The sequence below is a fragment of the Pongo abelii genome, chromosome 3 (assembly GCF_028885655.2).
Source record: "Pongo abelii isolate AG06213 chromosome 3, NHGRI_mPonAbe1-v2.0_pri, whole genome shotgun sequence".
NCBI classification, from domain to species: Eukaryota; Metazoa; Chordata; class Mammalia; order Primates; family Hominidae; genus Pongo; species Pongo abelii.
In genome coordinates, this window is record NC_071988.2 from 19,969,585 (window position 1) to 19,992,160 (window position 22,576).

Below are 22,576 nucleotides of genomic sequence, written 5' to 3' on the forward strand. Positions count from 1 at the left end.
ATGGGCAAAGGATATGAATAAACATTTCTCAAAAGAAGACAAAGAGGTGGCCAACAAACATGAAAAAACACTCAGCATTACTAATCATCAGAGAAATGTAAATCTAAATTACAATGACATACCATCTCATACCAGTCAGAATGGCTATTATTAGAAAGTCCAAAAACAGATGCTGGTGAGGCTGCAGAGTAAAGGAAATTCTTACACATGGTGGGAATGTAAATTAGTCCAGCCACTGTGGAAAGCAGTCTAGAGATTTCTCAAAGAACTTAAAACAGGGCTACCATTTGACCCAGCAATCACGTTACTGGGTACACACCCGAAAGAAAACAAACAATTCTACCAAAAAGACACATGCACTCATATGTTCATCGCTGTGCTCTTCACAATAGCAAAGAAGTGGAATCAACCCAGGTGCTCATCAGTAGTAGATTGGATTAAGAAAATGAGGTACAGACACCATGAAATTCTATGCAGCCATAAAAAAGAAGGAAATCTTGTCCTTTGCAGCAACATGAATAGGGCTGGAAGCCATAACCCAAGCAAATTAACATAGGAATAGAAAAACAAATACTGCATGTTCTTACTTGTGAGAGTTAAACATTGAACGCACATGGAAATAAATATGGGAACAGTAGACACTACAGACTACTGGGACGGTGGGACATTGAAAAACTACCTATTGGGTACTATGCTCACTGCCAGGGTGACAGTATCCTAATTCCAAACCTCAGCATAATGCAAAACTCCCATGTAACAAATCTGAACATGTACCCACTGTATCTAACATAGAATTTGAAAAAGAAGAACATTATTGTAAAGAGACGGGTAATGTATTTATACAAAATATCATGCCTAATTCAAAAGATGTTACTGTGTTGCTTTAGAAAGTAGGCAGTAAACAGATGGAATTGATTACCTAGTGAGTTAAACAGTTTGGATAAGCATAGTTATAATAAACTTTTGCTGGTATGTTAGAGGGATGATTTGCAGCTAATATCAGTGATGACAAAAGTATTCTGCACTAAAACATTTATCCATCTATGTTTAAAAAAGCTATTAGGAAAACTGAGCAGTGATCTGGGTTTTGTTATGTTCCTTCTACTTTTAAGCTAGTTTCCTCCTTGGCCTTAATTCCCTCACACGTTTAATGGCATAGAAATAGACAAAAAAGTAGTTAATATTATAGAATAAGGTAACTGTGGGCATTAAATGAGATGGCACATGTATCTGGCACATAGTAAACATTCAATTAATGATATTGTTGTTCATATAACGAGTAGTAGTATTAGAATTATTTGCAGTAATATCTAGTGTTACTTTCAACATTAGGAGCAGAACAGTGCCTGGGAGTGCTAATTCTGACAAATTATTCAGTTCCTCTGAGCTTTCCTTCTCTGGTCTATTTCCCAACTCTGGCTGGACAATGTGTTTAATCTTTCCAAGCCTCAATTTTAAAATTTATAAACTGGGGATAATATTTGTATCAATTTCTTAAAGTTGTTTTAAGAGATTGAATTACTGGCAGGCAGTAATAATAAATTACAGTAATGATGACTATTATAATTATTGCATACATACTAACTGAGGTGTTATTCTAGAATATTTAGGAGTGAGGGGTCTAACACAGCACTTTCTGAGTTTGAATCATTTTTCTGACTCTTGTTAGCTCTGTGTGACCTTGGGCAAAGTGCTTAGTCTATTCCTCAGTTTCTTCATCAATAAAAGGGGAAGAGCAATGGAACCTACTATAAAATGTTGTCAGGAGGTTGAAATAAAGTAATGTGTATAAAACATGTAAAACAGTGGCTGGCACATACTGTTTAAAATACTTATTATTATATCACTTATTAAAATGTTCTTTGAGGTAAGTATGATTTTGCTCATTTTTGATGGGTACATTGAGGTACAGAGAAATTGAATAACTTGTCCAAAGACACAGAGTGATAAGGTTTGGCTCTGTGTGCCCACCCAAATCTCAGGTTGAATTGTAATTCCCAATGTTGGGGGAGGGACCTGGTGGGAGGTGACTGGATCATGGGGGTGGATTTCTTCCTTGTTGTTCTTGTGATAGTGAGTGAATTCTCACGAGATCTAGTTGTTAAAAGTGTGTAGCACTGCCCCCTTCACTCTATCTCTCCCACTCCACCATGTGAAGAAGCTGCTTGCTGCCCCTTCACCCTTCCATCATGATTGTAAGTTTCCTGAGGCCTCCCCAACCATGCTTCCTTTACAGCCTGTGCAACTGTGAGTTAATCAAGCCTCTTTTCTTCATAAATCATCCAGTCTTAGGTAGTTCTTTCTAGCAATGTGAGAACAAACTAATACACATGGCAAGAGTAATTCTGTCATTTGAAAAAAATCCTTGTCCCCCAAATTGTACCCAGCTGCTTCATTTTGCAGGCACTTTTCGCTGTTGAATTGCTAATCGTGGGATCCACTAGAAACCACAGCTCCCTGAGGACCTTTTATACTCTTCCTGTTTGGAATTGATAGGGGAATAAAAACCATCTTTTGGAATAGAATTTGAGACAATAACTGAGCTTTATAGTCTGTCATTTCCTCCCACACACCTTATGATTTAATATCCTGGATGGTTTGCTATTCCCTGAATGAAGCCTGAATTGCCAACTTCTGTGTTTTTGCTTATCCTATCCCCACTAAAGGAACTTGCCATTCTTCGTCCTCAATCTTCTCTGTCTCTATTTTCTAAGGCTCATTTCAGTGGGGAAGGGGCTTCACAGAGGAGAGGCCTCCTGAGACATTCACACACCCTGTGCACTTGTCACCTCTGATGGCTTTGTATATCAATGATCTCTTTGAATATCTGTCATTTCCTCTGTGATATAAACATTTAGAGGCAAGAGATCTATCTTGGTTATCTTATTACCACTAATGCCCAGTATGGCCTGGGCATTAGAGACGATTTATTCATTTATTCATTAAATATTGATTGAGCGCCTATTATGACCCAGGCATTGGTCAAGGTACAATGGACATTAGAATGAACAAAAACGACAAAATTCTCTCTCCCATGGGCCTGAAATTCTAATGGAAGAGTCACCAATTGGACATCTGAGTGGCAATGTTGAGTGGCTGGATGGAGATATGGTTCTGAAGTTGATAAGCACAGTCTGGCTGAAGATGTGAATATCAGAGTCATCACTATATAAGTAATATTAAGACCATCAAACTCAACGTGATCACTAAGGCGGTATACATTGGCAGAAAATATAACAGTAATTCTTTCTTTTATGGAATGAAGGAATACATTAAAAAAAAAAATTAAAAGGGCCAGGGAGTGGCAGGGACTCCAGAGTAGGAAAGCCCAAAGCAGGATCAGCCTGGCAATGACCAGTTTCTAAGAATTACTTTTCCTGTGGGTTTCCTCTCCTGGGGGCATGTCACAGAGCTTCCTGTTCATGGTGGTATTCACCAACAAGAAAATAACTGAGCAGCATGGCTGTATTTAACATTCATTCAACACAGACACAGTTTCCACATGGTCTTTACATATTCTTCACGTCTTCAAACATTTGCCCAGGGATAAACAGTGTCTCTCTTTGAATTCTTTTTTCCTCTTAGTCCAGGGGCAGCTTGCATGTAAACATGGCATCCAAATAATGATGCCTAAACTCATCTTGATGGGACCAAGATGTGGCAATTGTGTGGCAAAAAATCATAAAATCTCCCACAACATTATCAAGTGAAAAGAGTTGGAAGTGATTTCAGAGAACTCAGGAAAAACGCTTTGCAAAACAAAGCATGAAAATTTACTGTCCAGACTCTGCCCCATTTCTCCCATTAGAGTATAATCTTTCATAGTGTGTGGTGCATCATAGCAATGAATCCACATACAGGATTTCTGTAACGATGATTTTGACACTGATCCTTCTAACATCTGCTCACCTAAAGCATTAGTTTCACACTGCTATTGAAATAAATGTGATTTTTAATATCCTCAGGAACACTCAATGAAGAATATGTCCACCTCTAAGCAGAGTCTGAAAACACTATAATATGCTGTGGGATTGTTTTTCTCCCCAGCCTCAAAGGAGAATGGTTTGCTGAAAGATAAATAAGGTTTTATACTGTCAGTTCATCTCCAGAACTCATCTTTTGTTCTTCTACTTCTTCTTTTTAATGAAACCTTACAAATAAAGATGTACCAATATTTCTGTAAAGAATTACTGCCTATCACACTTGGTGCTTCAAAACCCTTGGCAAAAGGCAATTTGAAATGTAAGAAGGCTAAACTTGAACCCTGCAATCTCAGCAGATAGCAAAACAATGCTCTGTATTTTATAGACCTGGTGGAGCAGAAAATTGAGGCTCTTTGAAGAATTAGGTTCCCATTTCAGCAGAAACCAGACTCATTGACCAGACTCATGTATAGCCCAAATATTACTTTTTAGGCCAATGAAAATGGAAAATAGGTTGTATAGCTCCTACGAGAAGCTACCTTGGTTACCATTATGAAAGTATTACATAAAACAAAGAAGGCTCTCATTTATCTAACAGCCTACACAGTGTTTTGTAAGTAGGCATCATTCTACCAATTCTGGCCCAAATTAACAGTAACAAAAGTGGAAAAATCAAGTGGGAAGCAAAAGATTTAATCACATAGGTAACCTGAAAAAAACAAAAGATGCGCTAATCAACAACAAAGCTTGTTTAACGCTTGTTTCAAAAATTTGTGTTATTCAAGCACTTAAAGCCAAGATGTCTAAAATAAAACTATCATCTCTCCCTAACTGACCTTCATGGCCTTCCCTCTATGTTCCTTATCTTGATAAATTTCGCCATTATCATTTTGGTGGAGTCACTTCATCTCTTTCCTATTTTTCACTCAATATCACAAATTGTTTTTCAATATTTCCAATTATGCACAATTCCACCATGTGTTTCAAATTTATCGTCTCCCTTCCACCATGATTGCCATGTTTAGACTTTTGTCATCTCTTGTAGGCAGGGCAGTCTAGTGGTAAAGACACTAAGCTTTGGTATTACATCATTGAAGGTAAAATCCCTGCTTTGATGTGTCATAATAGTTAGGTGATGGGTGAGTGATTTAATTTCTTTGTTTAGTTTTCTCTTTTAAGTGGAGGTTATAACTGTACCTTCCTCATAGACTTGCAGTAAATATTAAGAGTAATTGTTCAGGCTTAAAATAGCATTATGCTCAAGTGTTAGCTATTGACACTGTCTTGCGTAGACTTTTTAAGCAGTTTCCAACTAATTTTCCTGTCTTCTTTCTCTTTCTCTCTCAACAATTTGTCTTCTGACTTATTTTTGGTGTTATTTTACCACTCTGAGTTTCAGTTGGTTCATTGATTCAGAAGCCAATATCCCACTAAGTTTGGTTATTAGTTTTGACACCTGTCTGTCTCTTGCCTTCAAATATTGTTCTTGATCCTTTGCTAGTCTTTTCTCTAACTTCGAGTTCACATCATCCCTTCTAAAATTTGGCACATATCTAGCTCCCTCTACTCTTGGCTGACTAGCCATCCCCAAGTGCCAGACAAGATGAAAAATCACTCCTCAACTTAAAAACCTAACTTAAAATCCCCATTGCCTCTCTGCAGAGTGAATGCAGCACAGTGCCCAGGAAAGTTTTCAAAGTCTGGCCCCAGATCACTTTGCTGGCTGCTTCTCTTTCATACTTCTCGCCCCTCCTGACTGTCTAAGCTTTATCTTTTGAAGTACCTAGAATGCTGCTCCTTTTTTTCCCTCTGATGAAATGATGATTCTTCTCCAAAGGGCCCTGCTGAAATATTAACTCTTTGTGAAATGCACATAGGTGAGATTGAATTTCACCTATATCACTACAGTAGTTGTGATCATCATAGTAGCAGGAGAATAACAGCAAAAACAGCCAACATTTACTGACCACGTACTAGGCAGTAACTGTTCTAAACACTTTACATGCTCATTAATCCTTTGAGCAAACTTACAGATTATTTACTTTCATTTCTACCTTGGAGGAAATTGAGGCCCAGAAGGGATAAGTAGCTTAACTAAAGTTTCTATAACTAGTTAGTCACAGAATGAGGATTTGAACCAAATAGGCTAATCCCAGAGTTATCACGTTCAACTTTTTAACTCTAGTATCTCTCTAGTTTTGCCTCTCACAGCATTCACAGCACTTTACTTGTATTCGTTGTGTCTTAGATTTACATATGTGTCTGTTTATTTCAGTACAATGTTAGTCTTCAGATGTAGTGATCTGAGTGTTCCCCTGTGCCTGGAACTATTGCTTTTCAAATACTGCTCCATAAATGTCTGCCATATTGAAGTGAAATTCATAAAATTTGTCAACAGAAAACAGCTGTCCTGACACTCCTACCTCTAAGCTTTCCTGTACTAAAACCTGTGAATGATTTAATGACGACTTCTGGTAGATATATAATGGACCAGGCAAAAAAAAACCCACGATTTTCCATTTTTCACTAAATATCTATGTGACTTTGGGCAAGCCACTTAATCTCTCCTTTTTTTTTTTGCTTTGGAAGATAGAGATTATAACCCTTGTGATCTTCCATTATCAAAGGGGTTTTATGAAAATGAAATGAGATATTCAAAAGAAAGAATTTTAAAACTTGGAAAAGCCCAAACACATGTAAGAAACAAATATTCTAATAGGTAAAACATATAACCAATATCTGAATGATAGGGTCAATTGGTATTACAGCCAGGTTAAATGGAGTTTCTAATGTTTCCCATGTTCTGCCTTTCATGGATAGTGAAGTACCACGAAAGGAGGAAATCTGTGTTAGCTTTGAAACCTCCACCATTTGTCACAGCCAGAAATAATTAATGCCATCTCAATGGCTGCTGCAATGCTAGATCTGGAAAGAGACTTGGGCACAGTCTCTACTTCTTACTCATGGATGGTGAGAGGCCCAGAGAGAAGAAAAAAACAAAAAACTCATTAAACAGGCTACCACCATCTCCCTGCACAATATGTGCTGTATATGAGGGTCCTACGCTGAGCAGGTAAGTGGAAAAAGATCTAGTCATATTTTTTTTTGTAAAACTGACCAGAACATTGAACATAACTAGAGAATTGGCAAAGTACAGAGACTTTGCAGCTCCACTGCTGTGTTCAATCTCTTCCCCTACTCCCACACTCCTGCTGATGATGTGATTCAGGCAAATTAAATAATCCCCCATACCTCAGTTTCCTATTCTGTAAAATGGGTATAATCGTGTCCATCTTACAGAGTTATTTTTAGGATATAATGAGTTATACTGTGCAAGCCACTTAAAACTGTACCAGGCACATAGTAAGTGCTAAATGTTTGTTAAATAAATAAAAATCACATCTGAGGGTTTGAACATGACACTTTTAGGGCTTAAAATGAAATTGAATGAACCTTGCTTTCATTAAGAAATACGTAAATATTAAATTTACATTCATGGGTTATGCCTCTGTTCTTCCACAGATTTTCCTGACTACTTGCCTAGGTCAGAGCCTTTAGCTAAATTCACCAAGGAGTTAGCATGAGATTAATTAACTGTCAGAGGTTAAACATTAAAAAAAAAATCCTGGAGGTTACTGTTGTATTTTTAATGGGCAACATGTTGGCCGTTCAAGTTGCTTTTTGCAAACAAATCCTCCAACAGCCAAATGCTGATGGTTTCTCTGCCAACAGAAGCATCTGAAAATTTCTATGATCAATATGCTACCAGGAAAAACAAAACACACTGAAATGTTATGGTATATTTGATGCCAAAAACCTGAAACATAGTTAGGAAATTATGTTTTGCAGTTATGCAAGGCAATGTACTGATGGTGGCTTATTGATGAGTGGTCTAGTGTCACCATAACCTTGTCATATTCACGCTCCCATTTCTGCTCAAATCAAAAACAAAAACCCCTGGAATGAAGCTCTAATTTAGTGAATCAATTATTTTGATTGAATGAGGGCACTGAGATAGTACTGGGTAGATGTTGTTATGAGTCAAATTTAGATAAAAATGTGAACACATACAAATATACAGATAATCAAGTGTCGAATGTTTTCTCTTTTGTATTATTTCCTGACCATTATCTAGTAAGTGCCTTTTTGTCAAATAATGTCCATTGAATGAGTAAGGAAAATGACTACTTTATTCTTTGGTAAAAGAACTGGGGCATAGAGAGATAAAGTGAATTACTCAGAGTTATTCAATAAGGAGATATAGCCAGAGACTTGACAGCATTTATTCTTTCTTTAAAAAAGTGTTTGTGCTTACATAAAATATAGTAGCTAGGAATTTCTTGACATTAAGTCATCCATAAAGTAGCTAAATTCCTTAATCCTATAAATAGCTACTCAATATCAATGTACATTCATGAGCCAGCTGTCAGCCTCCAAGATGCCACGGAATTGGGAAGAAATCTTTTTTTTTTTTTTTTTTCCTGAGATGGAGTCTCGCCCTGTCGCCAGACTGGAGTGCAGTGGCACGATCTCAGCTCACTGCAACCTCCACCTCCTGGGTTCAAGTGATTCTCCTGCCTCAGCCTTCCAAGTAGGTGGGACTACAGACGTGCCACCACGCCCAGCTAATTTTTTTGGATTTTTAGTAGAGACAGGGTTTCACCATGTTGGCCAGGATGGTCTCCATCTCTTAACCTCATGACCTGCCCACCTCGGCCTCCCAAAGTGCTGGGATTACAGGCGTGAGCCACCCATGAAGAAATCTTATAAGAGGAGTGTGACTCTAAGTCTGACTGACTCTTAGTGTGACTGACTCTAGGAATTGTCGCTGATCCTGTAGATCACAACACCTGGCTCCTAAGATCTACAGACTCTGGAAAACATCATCTTCCATCATTTAGCCTCTTTCTTTCTAAATGCTACTATGGTCTGGAAGGCTGACCTTTGTGGACAATATTATCTGGACTCCTTGCCCTTCTGGTTTCCCATTGGGTTTGGCCACTGGAGAAGAGGAAAAGGGAGAGGTTGTGGTACTTATCATTTGGGCTCGCTCTTTGGTGAGTTGACAATAGCTTCATTTCTTATCCAAGGACCAGAGCCCTTCTTTATTGTTACAGCTATAGCTATGGCTTTTTCCACCTTCTGGTAACCGTCAACCTAGAAATGATAACTTTCATTCTTGCTAACACTGAACGTTTCATAGCCTTATTGGCTCAATAAACCCTGCACATACCTTTGCAAATTGTCCCTTCATTCAACTCTCCCCTGTTGCCCTATTTAAACATGCCTTTTGTTTCTTTCCTGGACCCTGACTGATACTGAATCATAGAATTTCAGTGTCGGAAAATACTGGATTTGGAGTTGTTTCTCATTTCAGATTTTTTCAGAAGCTCTGTGATTTTGAGCAAATAATCTCCCTTGTCTAGTCTTCAGTTTCCTTATATGTAAAATAGCCTATATTCCTTATAGTAGGCTATTATTATTACTACTATTGTTATAATATGCTGTAAATCACTTAAAATGTGATGACTATTTCTTTAAAAACCATCTAGTCCAATTGGCTCTCCTGGGTGCCAACCCTATGAAATTTTCTTTTCCTTTCCTTGAATTTTTCCAATAAGTTTTCTTCTATGGGTATGACAGTCTCAAATCTTGCAGTCAGATAGTAAGTGTATCTGTATCACTGGAATAAGGTTCTTTTGGGTATAAGGTTTTGTTTATTCAACTTCTCAGTTGTGGGATTCTGCTCAAATCATTATAACCTTTTCAGGCCACAGCTACCTCAATTGTGAATTGGGTAAAACCTATCCTCCTGCAGGCAAAAGGCCAGATCTAATGTTTTCTCTCTCTCTTTTTTTTTTTCCAATTTAAAGATTTACATTAGGAAAAACAGCTACTACTATAGACCTATAAGAGCTCCCTCAATCAATATCAGAGGTCATCAGTGCAGCTCAGCCTGCTAAAGTGATGAAGACAGCAGGTTATGGAGTCAGAATTCTAGCTCTGCCAACTGGGGCATTTGTTTTGTTTCTCCGTGCCTCAGATTTTTTAGTCATTCTATGTACCCACCTCAGAAGGTGGTTGGGAACATCAACTGAGTTCATACTTGTCATTGATTCATGCTCATGATATTTCCTATACTAAATACTTTCCATGGATTATTCCCATGACAATCCATTTTCTGAAAATCGTAATCGTCTTTGTCTATCTCCAATAAACCATGCCCCTTTCCTCCTTCTAGAACACTCTCTCCAGACCTTCACATTACTGGCTTCCTTTTATTTTAAGGACTTAAAAGACATCTTGTCAATGAGGCTTTCTCTGAGCCAATGAAGATATGTCCCCTGCATATATTCCCTTTCCATCATATTACCACAGGTTTACTTCTGCTATAACACTGATCACTTCAGATTACCTTTGTTTTCTTGTTTATTCTCTCTCTTCCTACATAAGCTCCAGGAAGGTAGTAAACTGTGTTCCACCCTTCACTAGAAAGTGAGTGTCTAGTATCATGCCTGCCCTATATGGTCTCTAAAAATATTGTGGAATGAATGACCAAATAAAGAAATTAAGAGGCAGAGAATTTATGTAAATAAGTTTACAATAATAAACAGGCATTTTGTTTAGTATGAGGCACAACAGGAATTCAAACACATGCCAGGATGATGCTAAAATCCACAATGCCCCCCTTTGCCTCTTTCAATAGTTCTTGGAAGAGATCATGAAAGTCCAAGCTGGCTCAGAGCTGTAGTACAAGAGACAAAAAGGAGAAGTGAAATTAAAAGATATTCAGAGAGAACACTGACCAGAGTTTAGTAGCCATTAAGATGGTGGGTGGGGGATCATTAAGCAGAGAGAAGATTCCACCTTCAGCAACTGGACAGCTCTTGATGCCAATGAATGATACAAGAAGCTCAGAGTGAGTGCTACAGAGTGATGGTGATTAGGAGACTACATCTGGCTGTGCATTCATCCGCATCCTGGGATGGAGGTTCAAAGAGCTGCAGGCAATTGACTGCCTAGGGGACAGTGGAATGGGCCAAAAATGTGAACAAGACAATTCTTTGTTTACAGCCAAGGTATTGTTGACTCTATCCCTGTCTCATTTCTTACTCTGGTTGAGGCGATACTAGTGTCAGGTGGAAGACATTCTAAGGCCTAAATTAATTCTTATTAGATGATAGCTATCACTCTTGCTCAACTACCAGTCAGGTGGCTTGATGGGAGAAGGCCATTGGCTATGGCATAGATCTGTCACCTCCTGTCTTGAAGCCATGTGTGTGGCTCCCTGGTACATTTCCAAGACAATGGCGCTTTTTGATATTTGTCTGACAGTCTTCTCAAACATCAAAGTCAAGATATGTGGTTTATTTAACACAGTAGTTTGGGACTTATAAGTTTTGCCTTTGACATTTTAAAAATGAGAAACACATTTAATTTTCAAACATTTAAGAATGCCTATGGTTCTTCATGCAGAAAATCTTTGTCATATATCACTTCTTTTAATGCTTTCATTTGAGACACAAACACCAGAACTAATAGTTTAAATCTGTATTTAACAAATGACTACAAAAGGTATATAATTTCGAAGTATTAAGAATATTATGCCTAAATAACAACAGAATTCAAGAAGAAATATGCGTGCTTTGCTGAAAAACATTTGAATGATCAATTTGTGGAAAAATTTTCTAATATAAATTGGGAAGCTTGCATTTAGATAAATCAATTCTTTTATCCAATAATTCAAAATTTAGGGGAAAGTAATTTTAAAAGCATAGATAGATATATACACAAAGCTATTTATCATAGTGCTATTTATATTGAGAGTGGGAGGTAAAAAGAGGAAAAATCTAAATATCCAAAGGCAGATAATGGGATCAAATACAATATACTAGAGTTATGCAATGTAGTATTATGCTTGCCATCAAAAATGATTTTATAAAAAGTTTTAATAGCAGGGCTATTTATGAAAGTATACCATGTAAATGAAATAATAAAAATTTGGTATTGATATGATATAATTAGTACATATACATTGATGGGAAAAAAGATATTACTAGTTATTTGTAGTTACTTCACGGTAGCAGATTATGTGTCTGTGGCGTGCACGTGTGTGTGGGCTCTTATCTTTCTTTGCACTTTCCAAATTGACTGTCCTGAACATGAGAGACTTTTGCAAACATGAAAAATAAACCATTCACCTTTCCAACCCTGGAGGAGAAGGCAAAAAAGGAAGAGGGGAAGGCGGGAGTCTTATGGGGTCCACAAATCATGAGCTAAGTCTAGCGTAGGTTCAGTATCAGCCAGTACTGTACAATCCCATTAGTATTTAAAGTCATTCTGATCATTTTTTCAGTATTTTCTATTTTTTTTCCTCTCAAAACATCCTTTTCCCTCACAGTTAGTTGAAAATTGCATTGCATCTTCTGTGAACATTTATTTGGGGGCATGGCTTTATCAGATGCTGGTGCAGAAGAGTGCTAACAAGACATGACAATTTTCTACTTCTCTATGTGAATACAGAGATCCATTTGAAAGTTACATTTTACCTATGTTGTACAAATGACTATATTTTCAGCAAATATCTGATAAATTGGCAATTTTGATTCCAACCTGAAAGGAGAAAAGCAATGACTCTAATAACCAACAATCTTTGACAAATAGTGGCAATAAAAGTGCCTGCAGCTTCAATATCATGTAGGATTAGGGCTCTGGCATTTTTCTAGATTATGGTCTTCCAGGTTGCTGATGATGTTATGTTTTATTTGTGAGATGGTGTGCATTGTGTGTGCAATGAAAGAAAAAAAATCAGAGCAATGTATCTAAACTATAATTTTAATTTTTGTATGTGCATTGGATTATTACTAATGAAAGTTATTTAGTTCTGCCTCCTCTCCCCACAGAATATAACATAAGCTCTAATAGAAGAGCTTTTTTTGTTTTGTTTTGGTTTGGTTTGGTTTTTAATCTGTTTTATTCACTGCTCCATCTCCCAGCACAAGAAGCAGGCAATGACATATGATAAATATTTGTTGAATGAATAAGCGAATCAATTAAATCTTATTATGATGATATATCACCTTTAGTCAGTGCCATTGAAACAAATTGCTATTCTATGCTGGGACTTTTCACTGAATGTATTAAGTTGTTTGCGGTTCTTTCCATATTTTCTCATTTGTGTTGTGGAGACCCATGACATTTTAGTACATTCATATTTTTAAATCACTAATTGAATCCATGAGTTCCCACAAAATGGTGTAGCATTATAAAAAGGGAGTAGGTGGAGATGTGGGTTATAGCCCCAATACTTAGGGAATTCCACCTAGATTTTTAATGTTCCATTTTCTCACTAGCAAAGAACGCCACCTTTTCTGTCTGATTCTAAGAGTTGTTTGATGCTTGAAAAAAGTTGTGTGTAAAAGAATATTTGTACACAGAGAATATTTGTCAATGTATATTCTAAGTTATATAGCATCCTTATAAAATAAATTGAGGATTTCCCTTAGATATCCTCTATTTTCTACTCTTTAAGAATGCTACAAAATTGGAGAGAAAGAGAAGATGGAGAATGTGATGGTTAGCCTTACTTGTCAAGTTGGCTAGGCTATAGTACACAGTTATTTAATCAAACCCTAATCTAAGTGCTGCTGTGAAGGTATTTTGTCGAAGTGCTTAACATCTATAATCAGTTGACATTAAGTTAAGCATAGATTACCCTGAATAATGTGGGTGGGCCTCATCTAATCAGTTGAGGCTTCCTCAAGAAGAAATCCTGCCTCAAGACTGTAACGTCAAATCCTTCCTGAACTTCCAGCTGCCAGCATATTCTATGAATTTCAGACATGCCAGTCCCCATAATGGTGTGAGCCAATTCCTTCAAATAAGTCTCTTTACATATGTTTGCATATATGCATATGTACATGTGTGTATATGCATGTGTATGTATGTATATGATACGTATATGCTTATATGTATGCACATGAATATGTATTGGTTCTGTTTTTCTAGAGAATCTTGACTGATACAGGGAGAGAATGAACAAAGAAGAAAAGTCACGTTTATTTAAATGACACTTTGTAATCTTTTTTCTAATCTAGTGATATTTCTGAATTTTGGCAGTGTCTAAATTATAGACCCAGTGGATGAGAGTCAAACAATGTACAGGGTCATATGTTAAAGTGTCCAGCTGCTCTGCTAACAAGGCAAGCAATAGGAATTCCTACAGTTACTTGAGTCTAGTCACCATCCCTCACATCAAACAAAAATGTCCCAGTGTTTTGCAGGACAGGCTCCTGTCACTAAGACTGTGCTGTCAGTCTGCCAAATGGAAAATGCCTCCTCCAATTGCCCAAATGTTCTCCTGGGTATTTAGGTAAACATGAGTACATCAATAGACTTGCTTTTGTAGAATATAATATATTGATTCTTTGTAGAAGCAGAGAACGGCAATGCATGCAGGCCTAAAGAAACAAAACAAGAGTTTCGGAGGGGGAAAAAAAAAAAACCAAAAAAACAAACTTGCTTTGAATAGCAGGAGACGACGTTTTGGCAGCTGAGCAGGGCAAGAGCTTCATGAGCCGCTCTTTAATGCTGCGCTTGGTGCTGTTCTGAGCGTACAGGAAACCTAGAAGATACAGGATCAGTTCTGTTAATGCTGTCTGCAGAGAGAAAAGGGATGTGCTGCAGGGTTTATCAGAGAAGCCAGGCAGGAAGGATCAGGGATGCAGCCATCCACTCAGGCAATCACAGGCAGTGGGTTGGGACCCCCGAAAAGAAAAAAAAAAAAAAGAAAGTTCGTTTTCTTCTTATTTAGTTTTGTTTTTATTTCTAAATATTGTTTTGAAGATAATGACGAACAAGTGAAAGCAGAATCGCAAAATATATCTATTGAATGGCAAAAGATTAAAAAAAGCCACCAAAAAAATCTGGTGGTTTTTTTTTTTGGCCCTTAGATGAGGGATAAAACAAGTATCACTAGAAGAGTTAACTGGATTGAAATTTCAATATTCAAACCAGCACTAAGGGCCCACATGACAATTTTCTGTTATTGCTCCCCATCTTTGATTATAGCAGAGATAGACGCTTCACATAAATCATTCACACCGCAATCACCTGTTAGTACCTTTGCCTTCCTGAAAATGAGAAAATAAATGTCCTTAATATGCAGCTTCATTAGCATATACTGACATGCCCAGAGATGTGACAATCTTTCCCGTTTTTTACATGTGGATGCTAATGAATGGAACTTTTTCAAACAGTAATTCTGGAAGAAGCAAGACAAGCTTGTCAAACATTAACCCAGGAATAGACGGAGCAGTATGTGTGACAGCAGATACCTGGAGAGGACTCAAGAAAAATCAAAAGTGGCTGGATGGGTGAGCTTGCAAACTGCTGAAACAACTTTCGATATCAGGAGCCAACTATCCAAGTCAGCATCAATTTACCCACCCTGAGGTCTCAGACACTTGGATTTCATGTTAATAGGTAACTAGCCTCCCCCAGATCAGCATGGGAGGTGTCAAATGTAAAGCATCAGCGCAGAAACCAATTTAAATCGAGGTTCTACCATCTTTATAACATGAATCTGGCAAATGTATCACTTGTTCCTTTTCTAATTCTTGTCTTGGAATTATAAAAAAATTCCTGACCACAAGCCTACTGATTTAGTTTCCTAAATCATATGTTGCACCCACCAACAGTATCCACTGGCTAAAACTCTTGTGTGTGTGTGTAGAGTGGGATGACAAAATGAAGTAGTAAATACACAAATTAAATAAGATCATTCCTCTGATTAAAAGCCCTCTAAAAGCTTCATGTTGTTTTTCTATCAAGGACACCAAGTATGATCTGGCCCTGTCTGAGTCTCTGGCAGCATTTGCAGCCACTCTCCCTGTTTTCTGGGACATCCACTATTGGCCATACCACCCTTCTTGCCTTCGGTAGAACTCACAAAGCAGGCCGTCCTCTGGCCTTGACACTTATGTGGTACGAAATGTCTCGTTCAACTGCTGGTTGAGGGTCTGGCACGTAACAGAAGGTCAATAAATGTCTGGCAAATGAGTAAATAAATTCACTTTAGATATCTAAAGAAGACTTGATTCTTCTCCTAGATTAATATCTAAGTAAGCTTTTTAAAATTTTACTTTAAGTTCTGGGATACATGTGAAGAACGTGCAGGTTTGTTACATAGGTATACATGTGCCACGGTGGTTTGCTGCACCTATCAGCCCATCATCTAGGTTTTCAGCTCTGCATGTGTGCGTAGAGTGGGGTGACAAAATGTTATAAATGTCCTTAATATTTCCCTCCCCTTGACCCCCACCCCCTGACAGGCCCCCATGTGTGATGTTCCCCTTCTTTTAAACTTGTAAAATAAATCTGGTTTACATAAAACACACCCTATATTTTGCTTCTGTTTTCCATTCTGGAAGGATGCAACGATCTAACTACCCTCTCCTTTGTAAACTCCTCCAGGACATGAGGGTCTTACTTTAGCTGCCTACACAGGCACTCTGCTCCTCCCCTTTATGCCATTTCAAACCTCCGTGCCAGGATATGTGCTGTTCCCTCAGTTTTGTCAGCTGTTCACCAACTCTCAACTTCTGTATCCCAGTGCAGCCTTTTTTTTTTTTCTTTTTTAAGACAGAGTCTTACTCTGTTGCCCAAGCTGGAGTGCAGTGGCACGATCTCAGTTCACTGCAGCCTCCAGGTTCAAGCAATTCTCTTGCCTCAGCCTCGTGAGTAGCTGGGATTACAGGTGCATGCCACCATGCCTGGCTAATTTCTGTATTTTTAGTAGAGACAGGGTTTTGCCATCTTGGCCAGGCTGGTTTCAAACTCAAGATCTCAAGGGATCCACCCACCTTGGCCTGCCAAAGTGCCAGGATTACAGGTGTGAGCTACTGTACCTGGCCCCATGAAACCTTTAAAACTCAGTTCAAACGCACCTTCCTCTGGCCAACTTTCCCTCTTGTGTCTCCAACTTGCCTAAGAGAAGAAAGACCTCCTCCCTCCGCTGCCTCCCAAGCTAACTTTGGGAGAAATTTAGCTTATAGTTTAAATGGTAATAGCCCTTCCCCAAAACTAAACTGCCTTTGTAAAGCTAATGAAAGATCACCAGGTTAGGAGGATGAGAGGAGCCTGAATTCTGCTAAGTTGTAGCCATAAGCTATTACTAGCCGTTATTCTCAAGGTCACGAGATTCATAAATTCCCCGATTACTCCTGCAGATAACATCACTATTGTAGAAACTAAGATTGGCTTTTTGAGATGTCTTTTCAGGTTTTTGCATTTCCGACAATGAATGGCTTCACCAAGACCTGCCAACCAGTCCTGTGACCCTACCCAGAAGCCAACTGAGCATGAGGACCATTTTCCATACCCCTAGGATTGCACCCCAAAAAATCAGCAGCACCCTTTCCATTGCCCATCAACTATCCTTGAAAAACCCTAGCCTCTGAATTTTCAAGGAGTCTTATTTGAGGAATAATAAAACTCTTGCGTCTCTCGCTCAGCTAGCTCTGTGTGAATTAAGCTCTTTATTGCAATCTCTCTGTCTTGATAAATCAGCTCTATCTGGGCAACAGGCAAAATGAACCCATTGGGCAGGTTACAGTATCTACTTCAAAAAGTTAGGATCAGAGGCAATAATATATAAAGCACTTATCACAATGACAGCCACATAATTCAGTCCAAACAAATATTAATCATTTTGTTTCACTTATTTGAGTATACCATATTCCCTACTGTTTCAGGGACTTTTCACATGCTATTATCCGAATCTAAACTTTTGCTTTACTTTCTCTTCATCTGGTTAATGCCTGTTCATCCCTGAGATTTCAGTTCAATAACTTTTTAAGGAAAACCTTATACGGCAAACCAAAGTAGATTATGAACAGTTATTACAGATGCCCATAATTTTGTATGTTTCTCCTTCATAGCAAGTATAATTAAAACAATTCATGATATAATTACATATTTGACACGTCTTGCCTACTGAAATGGAAGATGGAAGATGTCTACTTCTAGCCTTTACAGAATAAATGTTATTGGATATGCTATACCACTGTAAGGAACCATATAACTGGACAAGCTACATGAGGCAACTCTTTCCAAGAATTGAACAACAACATAGAACTGTGATGCTTGAGAGAAGAAAAACCCCAGAGGCGTGCTTCTCAAATGCCCTAGCTCTCCCTGCCTGGTGACATGTTCCTTCCATAGCTCAGGGAGGTGGAGCTCACAGTCACTGAGCTGAAGTGGCAGAGATTAGAGTTCCAGGCTCCTGAAGTGGCTGGAATTTGTAGGCCAGGGCAAAGAGAGAACTGATGTATGCGTGTGTATTCTGCAGGTAGCTGGTGGGTGGGAAATTTGTGGGAAACTAAACATGGGTTATTGACTAAGGGCTGGAATGTGCATGCTCAGGGTAAGGCTTTACAATGCTTAGCAGGCGGGGCTGAGAATGGAATGAAATAACACAAGCCATGTAGAGCTGGAATGCTGCAAGGTGTTAGAGTTCTAGCCCTGCCACCCTTCCAAAAAAGCCTTCACTGAGCACCTCTGGTGTTGCCCTGAGAACTCAGAAAAACCACTTTGGGAGTAAGGATAATTTCCTAGAGTAAGGGCCATAGTGTATCACTGAGGTAATAGCCAAAGTTGACTTATCCTAACAAAGAATAGACCTAAAGCTAGAAAGACCAAAAAGAGCTGCTGAACTGTGGACTGCTTCTAAACAATATTCAATATATTTTAAAAGAAGGCAACATGACCCAAACTCCTTACAATGTATCCTAATAACATCTTTTGTACTATAAAAAAATTACTAGACGTGTGAGAAAGCAGAACAAATGTGACTCATAATCAAGAAAAAAGAGAAGTCAATAAAAACAGACATTAGGTAGCACATGTTGGAATTTGTAAGAAATGACGTTAAAGAAAAAGGTAATCATAATAAGCAAAGAAATAAAAAAAGTTCAGAAGAGAAATTAAACTACAAAAGGGAACTAAATGAAAATTCTAGAAATAAAAAGAAAATTCTAAAAGGAAAACTTCATTAGATGGACTTACCAGCAGACTGAGAACTACTGAAGAAAGGATTATGAGCTTGAATAGAGATGAAAAGGAAGAAATCTGAATAATAGAAAAAGATTTAAAAATAAAGAGAGCTTTACTCATCTATGCATCATATCAAAAATTCCAACATAGGTATAAAAGAACATAATGAGAGGTGAGATAAAATTTTGAAGCAATAATGACCAAAATATTCCACAAATGTTTTAAAACACAAGTGAAACCTGTTGAACCAAAGGAAGAAAACTTAAAGTATAATAAAAAAAATAAATAAAAGAAGAATCACACATAGCTGTAGGCAAAATGCTGAAAATCAAAAATGAAAAAAGGCTTTAAAATGAAAAGAGAAGAAAAGGACCCGTACATACAAGGGTCAAATAATGTAAGAATAATTTTTCATTAAGAACAGCAGAAACACCAGAAAACAATGGAATAGAATCCTTAAAGTTCTCAGGAGAATACAGAGACTATCAACCCAGAATTTTACGTATGTTTTTGAGAATGAAGTTGAAATAAAGATATTTTTAGATAAAATAAACCTGGGATAATTCATAGCTAAAAGCCCTGCATTCCAAGAAATGCTAAAGGAATGTCCTCAGGCTGAGGTTAAATGGCATAATATGCAAACTTGACTCTACAGGTAGAAATACAGAGCATAGGAAATTGAAAATATGTGAATAAATATATTATCCTGTTTTCCTTTCCTACTTTCTTTGTTTAAAACAGCAAAAAAATATTGTGGAGTTTATTACATTTGTAGATGTTAAATTTCCGACAATAATAACATGAAGGTTGGGGGAGGGTCAATGGAATTTTAATGTATGATGCTTACATTTTACACGAAGTGGTACCGTATGAACTCAAAATAGTCTATAATAAATGAAGGAGACGTACTGAAATCTCTAGATACAAGGGAAGCAGTAAAAAATAATATAAGGAGGTATAGTCAAAACTCCAATAGACGAATTAAAATGGAATATATAAAATATTTAATTAATTTAAAAGAAAGCCAGGGCAGAGGAATAGAGGGGCAAAAAGTAGATGGAATGAGTAGAAAATACATAAGATAGTAAATGTATACCCCACCATATAATTAAATCAGAAATTGTATTTTTTTAATTCATTACTGAATTCCCAGTATGTTGCACAGTGCTTAATATATAAAATGTTCAATCACTATCTACTGAAAGCATGAAATCAGACTATATATCTTATATGATTGTCTCGGTATGCGCAGATTTGCTACTTGTAATTAGCAGATGCATTTAGAATTTACATCTATGCTTCCTCACGATGTGTGAAGCGATCCCCTAAATAGATAGCTGTGTCTGAAGGCACTCTCTTAAGGATGATACTGACAGAATGAGGAGGTGGGACTGAATTCCTCAGCCAATCACACTAAAAGAAAGTTGATGGTGAAGGTGAATCAATCTCCAAACTGCCTTAGTATGTAGGACATTTACCCTCACAGAGACTAAACACTCTTTGTTTTTATTAATTTATTAAGTTAATATGTATTGCCACCTACAATGGACAGATTCATATCTTAAATTAATTGGCTACATAAACCACTGAGCCTAATGAGAGCATTCAAAATTAAGTCAAAATAATCCTAGTTTACCTCAAAATCCTTCTCTTTCTCCAAATTAAGTGCCTGGCCAGCTGTCATAAATTACATATTCCTTTTGGTTTTTTTAAAGGTTACATGTTCAAGAGAGTGAAAATAAGATGTTCTATCTAAAGGCTACCATGCCTGGTTTGTAAATGAACCTGTTAAATGCTGTATTTGCTCCCACAGCTTACTACAGAATGTTACTTAATACAATATCATACTCATCAAAATTTTTACTATAGGAGTGTAACAGATAAAATTAATCTCTATTTTAGTGGGCCCATGTTTAGTCTTTCACCATCCTTTAAATTGCTGTGAATTTTTTTGTCGTGACTTGAAAGCAAGGATAGTGAAACATTTTAGAGCTATCTGGGTTTTTTCCCATTCCAGAACTTGTGAGCATAATCATGTTTGCTTTATATTTATAGTCATGAACTCCTAAGCTGGCAGCTACAACCAAGAACCAAAAAAATGGTGCATTCTGTTTCTTGTAACTCATCTCTGCTAGTAAATTATAAGAAGCAAGGAAAATTAGGGAAAATATTTTATTTGGATGGTTTCTATAAACAAGGGACTATAATTCTTGTACACTATTTTTCATCTTTGCTATTTCTTTCAGCAGTCTAATGTGCCACATAATTATCTAAGGTATTTGTTTTCTATAAGAATTGTTTCACAAGTATTCTTGTTATCAGAGTGGTTGTATTATATTTCAAGATGGTTTTTAAAAGCCTGAGTACTGACCTAAGATGCAACTGTATGAACTCTACTCTGGAGGGTGGGGAGGGTGTCAGTAGAAGTTGTAAGACTTTTATTTTTTTGTGCCATCAGATATAGGTAAAAGTAATTGTGCAATTCTGCTGTTTAAATAGGAACTATTGGACTGCTTGGCCCTAAATGGAAGGGCTGATATTTTAAGTTGATTATTTTATTGTAAATTAATCCAACCTAATTCTTTTTAATTTGGTTGAACGTTTTTCTTGTTAAGTGATGTTTAAAAAATAAAAACTGGAAGTTCAAAAAAAAACAAAAACAAAAACAAAATGAAGTCAACTCCCCTATCTCTGCATCTAGAAGTCAAACCAAACTACTAGTATACTAACATAACACTTTAAAGACCATAAAAACAAAGCAATACAAAAAGAGATGAAAAATTAATTACTTTTCATCTCGTATTTGTCCAAAAAACATTCTTATAATGTACATATTATAAGCATTATAAATGATGTTCTTTGTAGAACTGTAAATATACAGTGGTTGCATAGAAAAAAAATCCCTGCTGTCCAGAATCTAGCCATCTACATCTATTATAATACCTATGACACTGTAGATCCCGAATTCCCTGAGGGGAGGATTCTGTTTGTTTATGAATTAACTCATTTAAAAGCATTTGTTGAATGCTAACTATGTACTAGGAACTGTCTCAGATGCTGGCAATAATGCACTGAATGAGCCAGCCCAAAATTTTATTTTAGTGGACCTTACACAATAGTTAGGAAAGACAAAATAATTAACAAAAATAAATAGCAAATTATAAAGTATATCAGATAGAAAGGAGGGATAGGGTCTAGAGACTTCTGTTAGTGGATACGGGTAAGAAGCAGGATGGGGAAAGACGTAATTTTAAATATGGTGGCCAAGGAAGGTTTCATTAGAGATATATTTGAGCAAAAATACCTACATAAGATGAAAAGGTGTCTTATCCTATTTCGATTATTAACAATAACACAGTGTATTACATATATTAGGTACTAATATATATTTGTTGAATGATTCATATCACTTATTAATTTATTAAGTTAATGTTTATTGCTACCTACAATGGGCAGATTAATAAACTAGTTGGCTACATAAACCACTGAGCTCAATGAGATCATTCAAAATTAAGTCAACTCCCATATCTCTGCATCTAGAAGTCAAACCAAACTACTAGTATACTAGTACTTCAAAGACGATAAAATGAAGCAATACA

The 22,576-nt window shown here is 37.1% G+C and overlaps 1 protein-coding gene across 6 annotated transcripts in view; it reads right to left on the reverse strand.

Moving 5' to 3' along the window:
- The window catches only part of KCNIP4 (potassium voltage-gated channel interacting protein 4), a 1,214,435-nt gene that overhangs the window by 139,834 nt on the left and 1,052,025 nt on the right, over positions 1–22,576 (reverse strand). Inside the window, exon 2 of one of the 6 annotated variants that reach the window (XM_063723206.1) lies at positions 14,446–14,547. Coding sequence (XP_063579276.1) covers positions 14,446–14,547 — 102 coding nt within the window. 6 annotated transcript variants of the gene reach the window in all.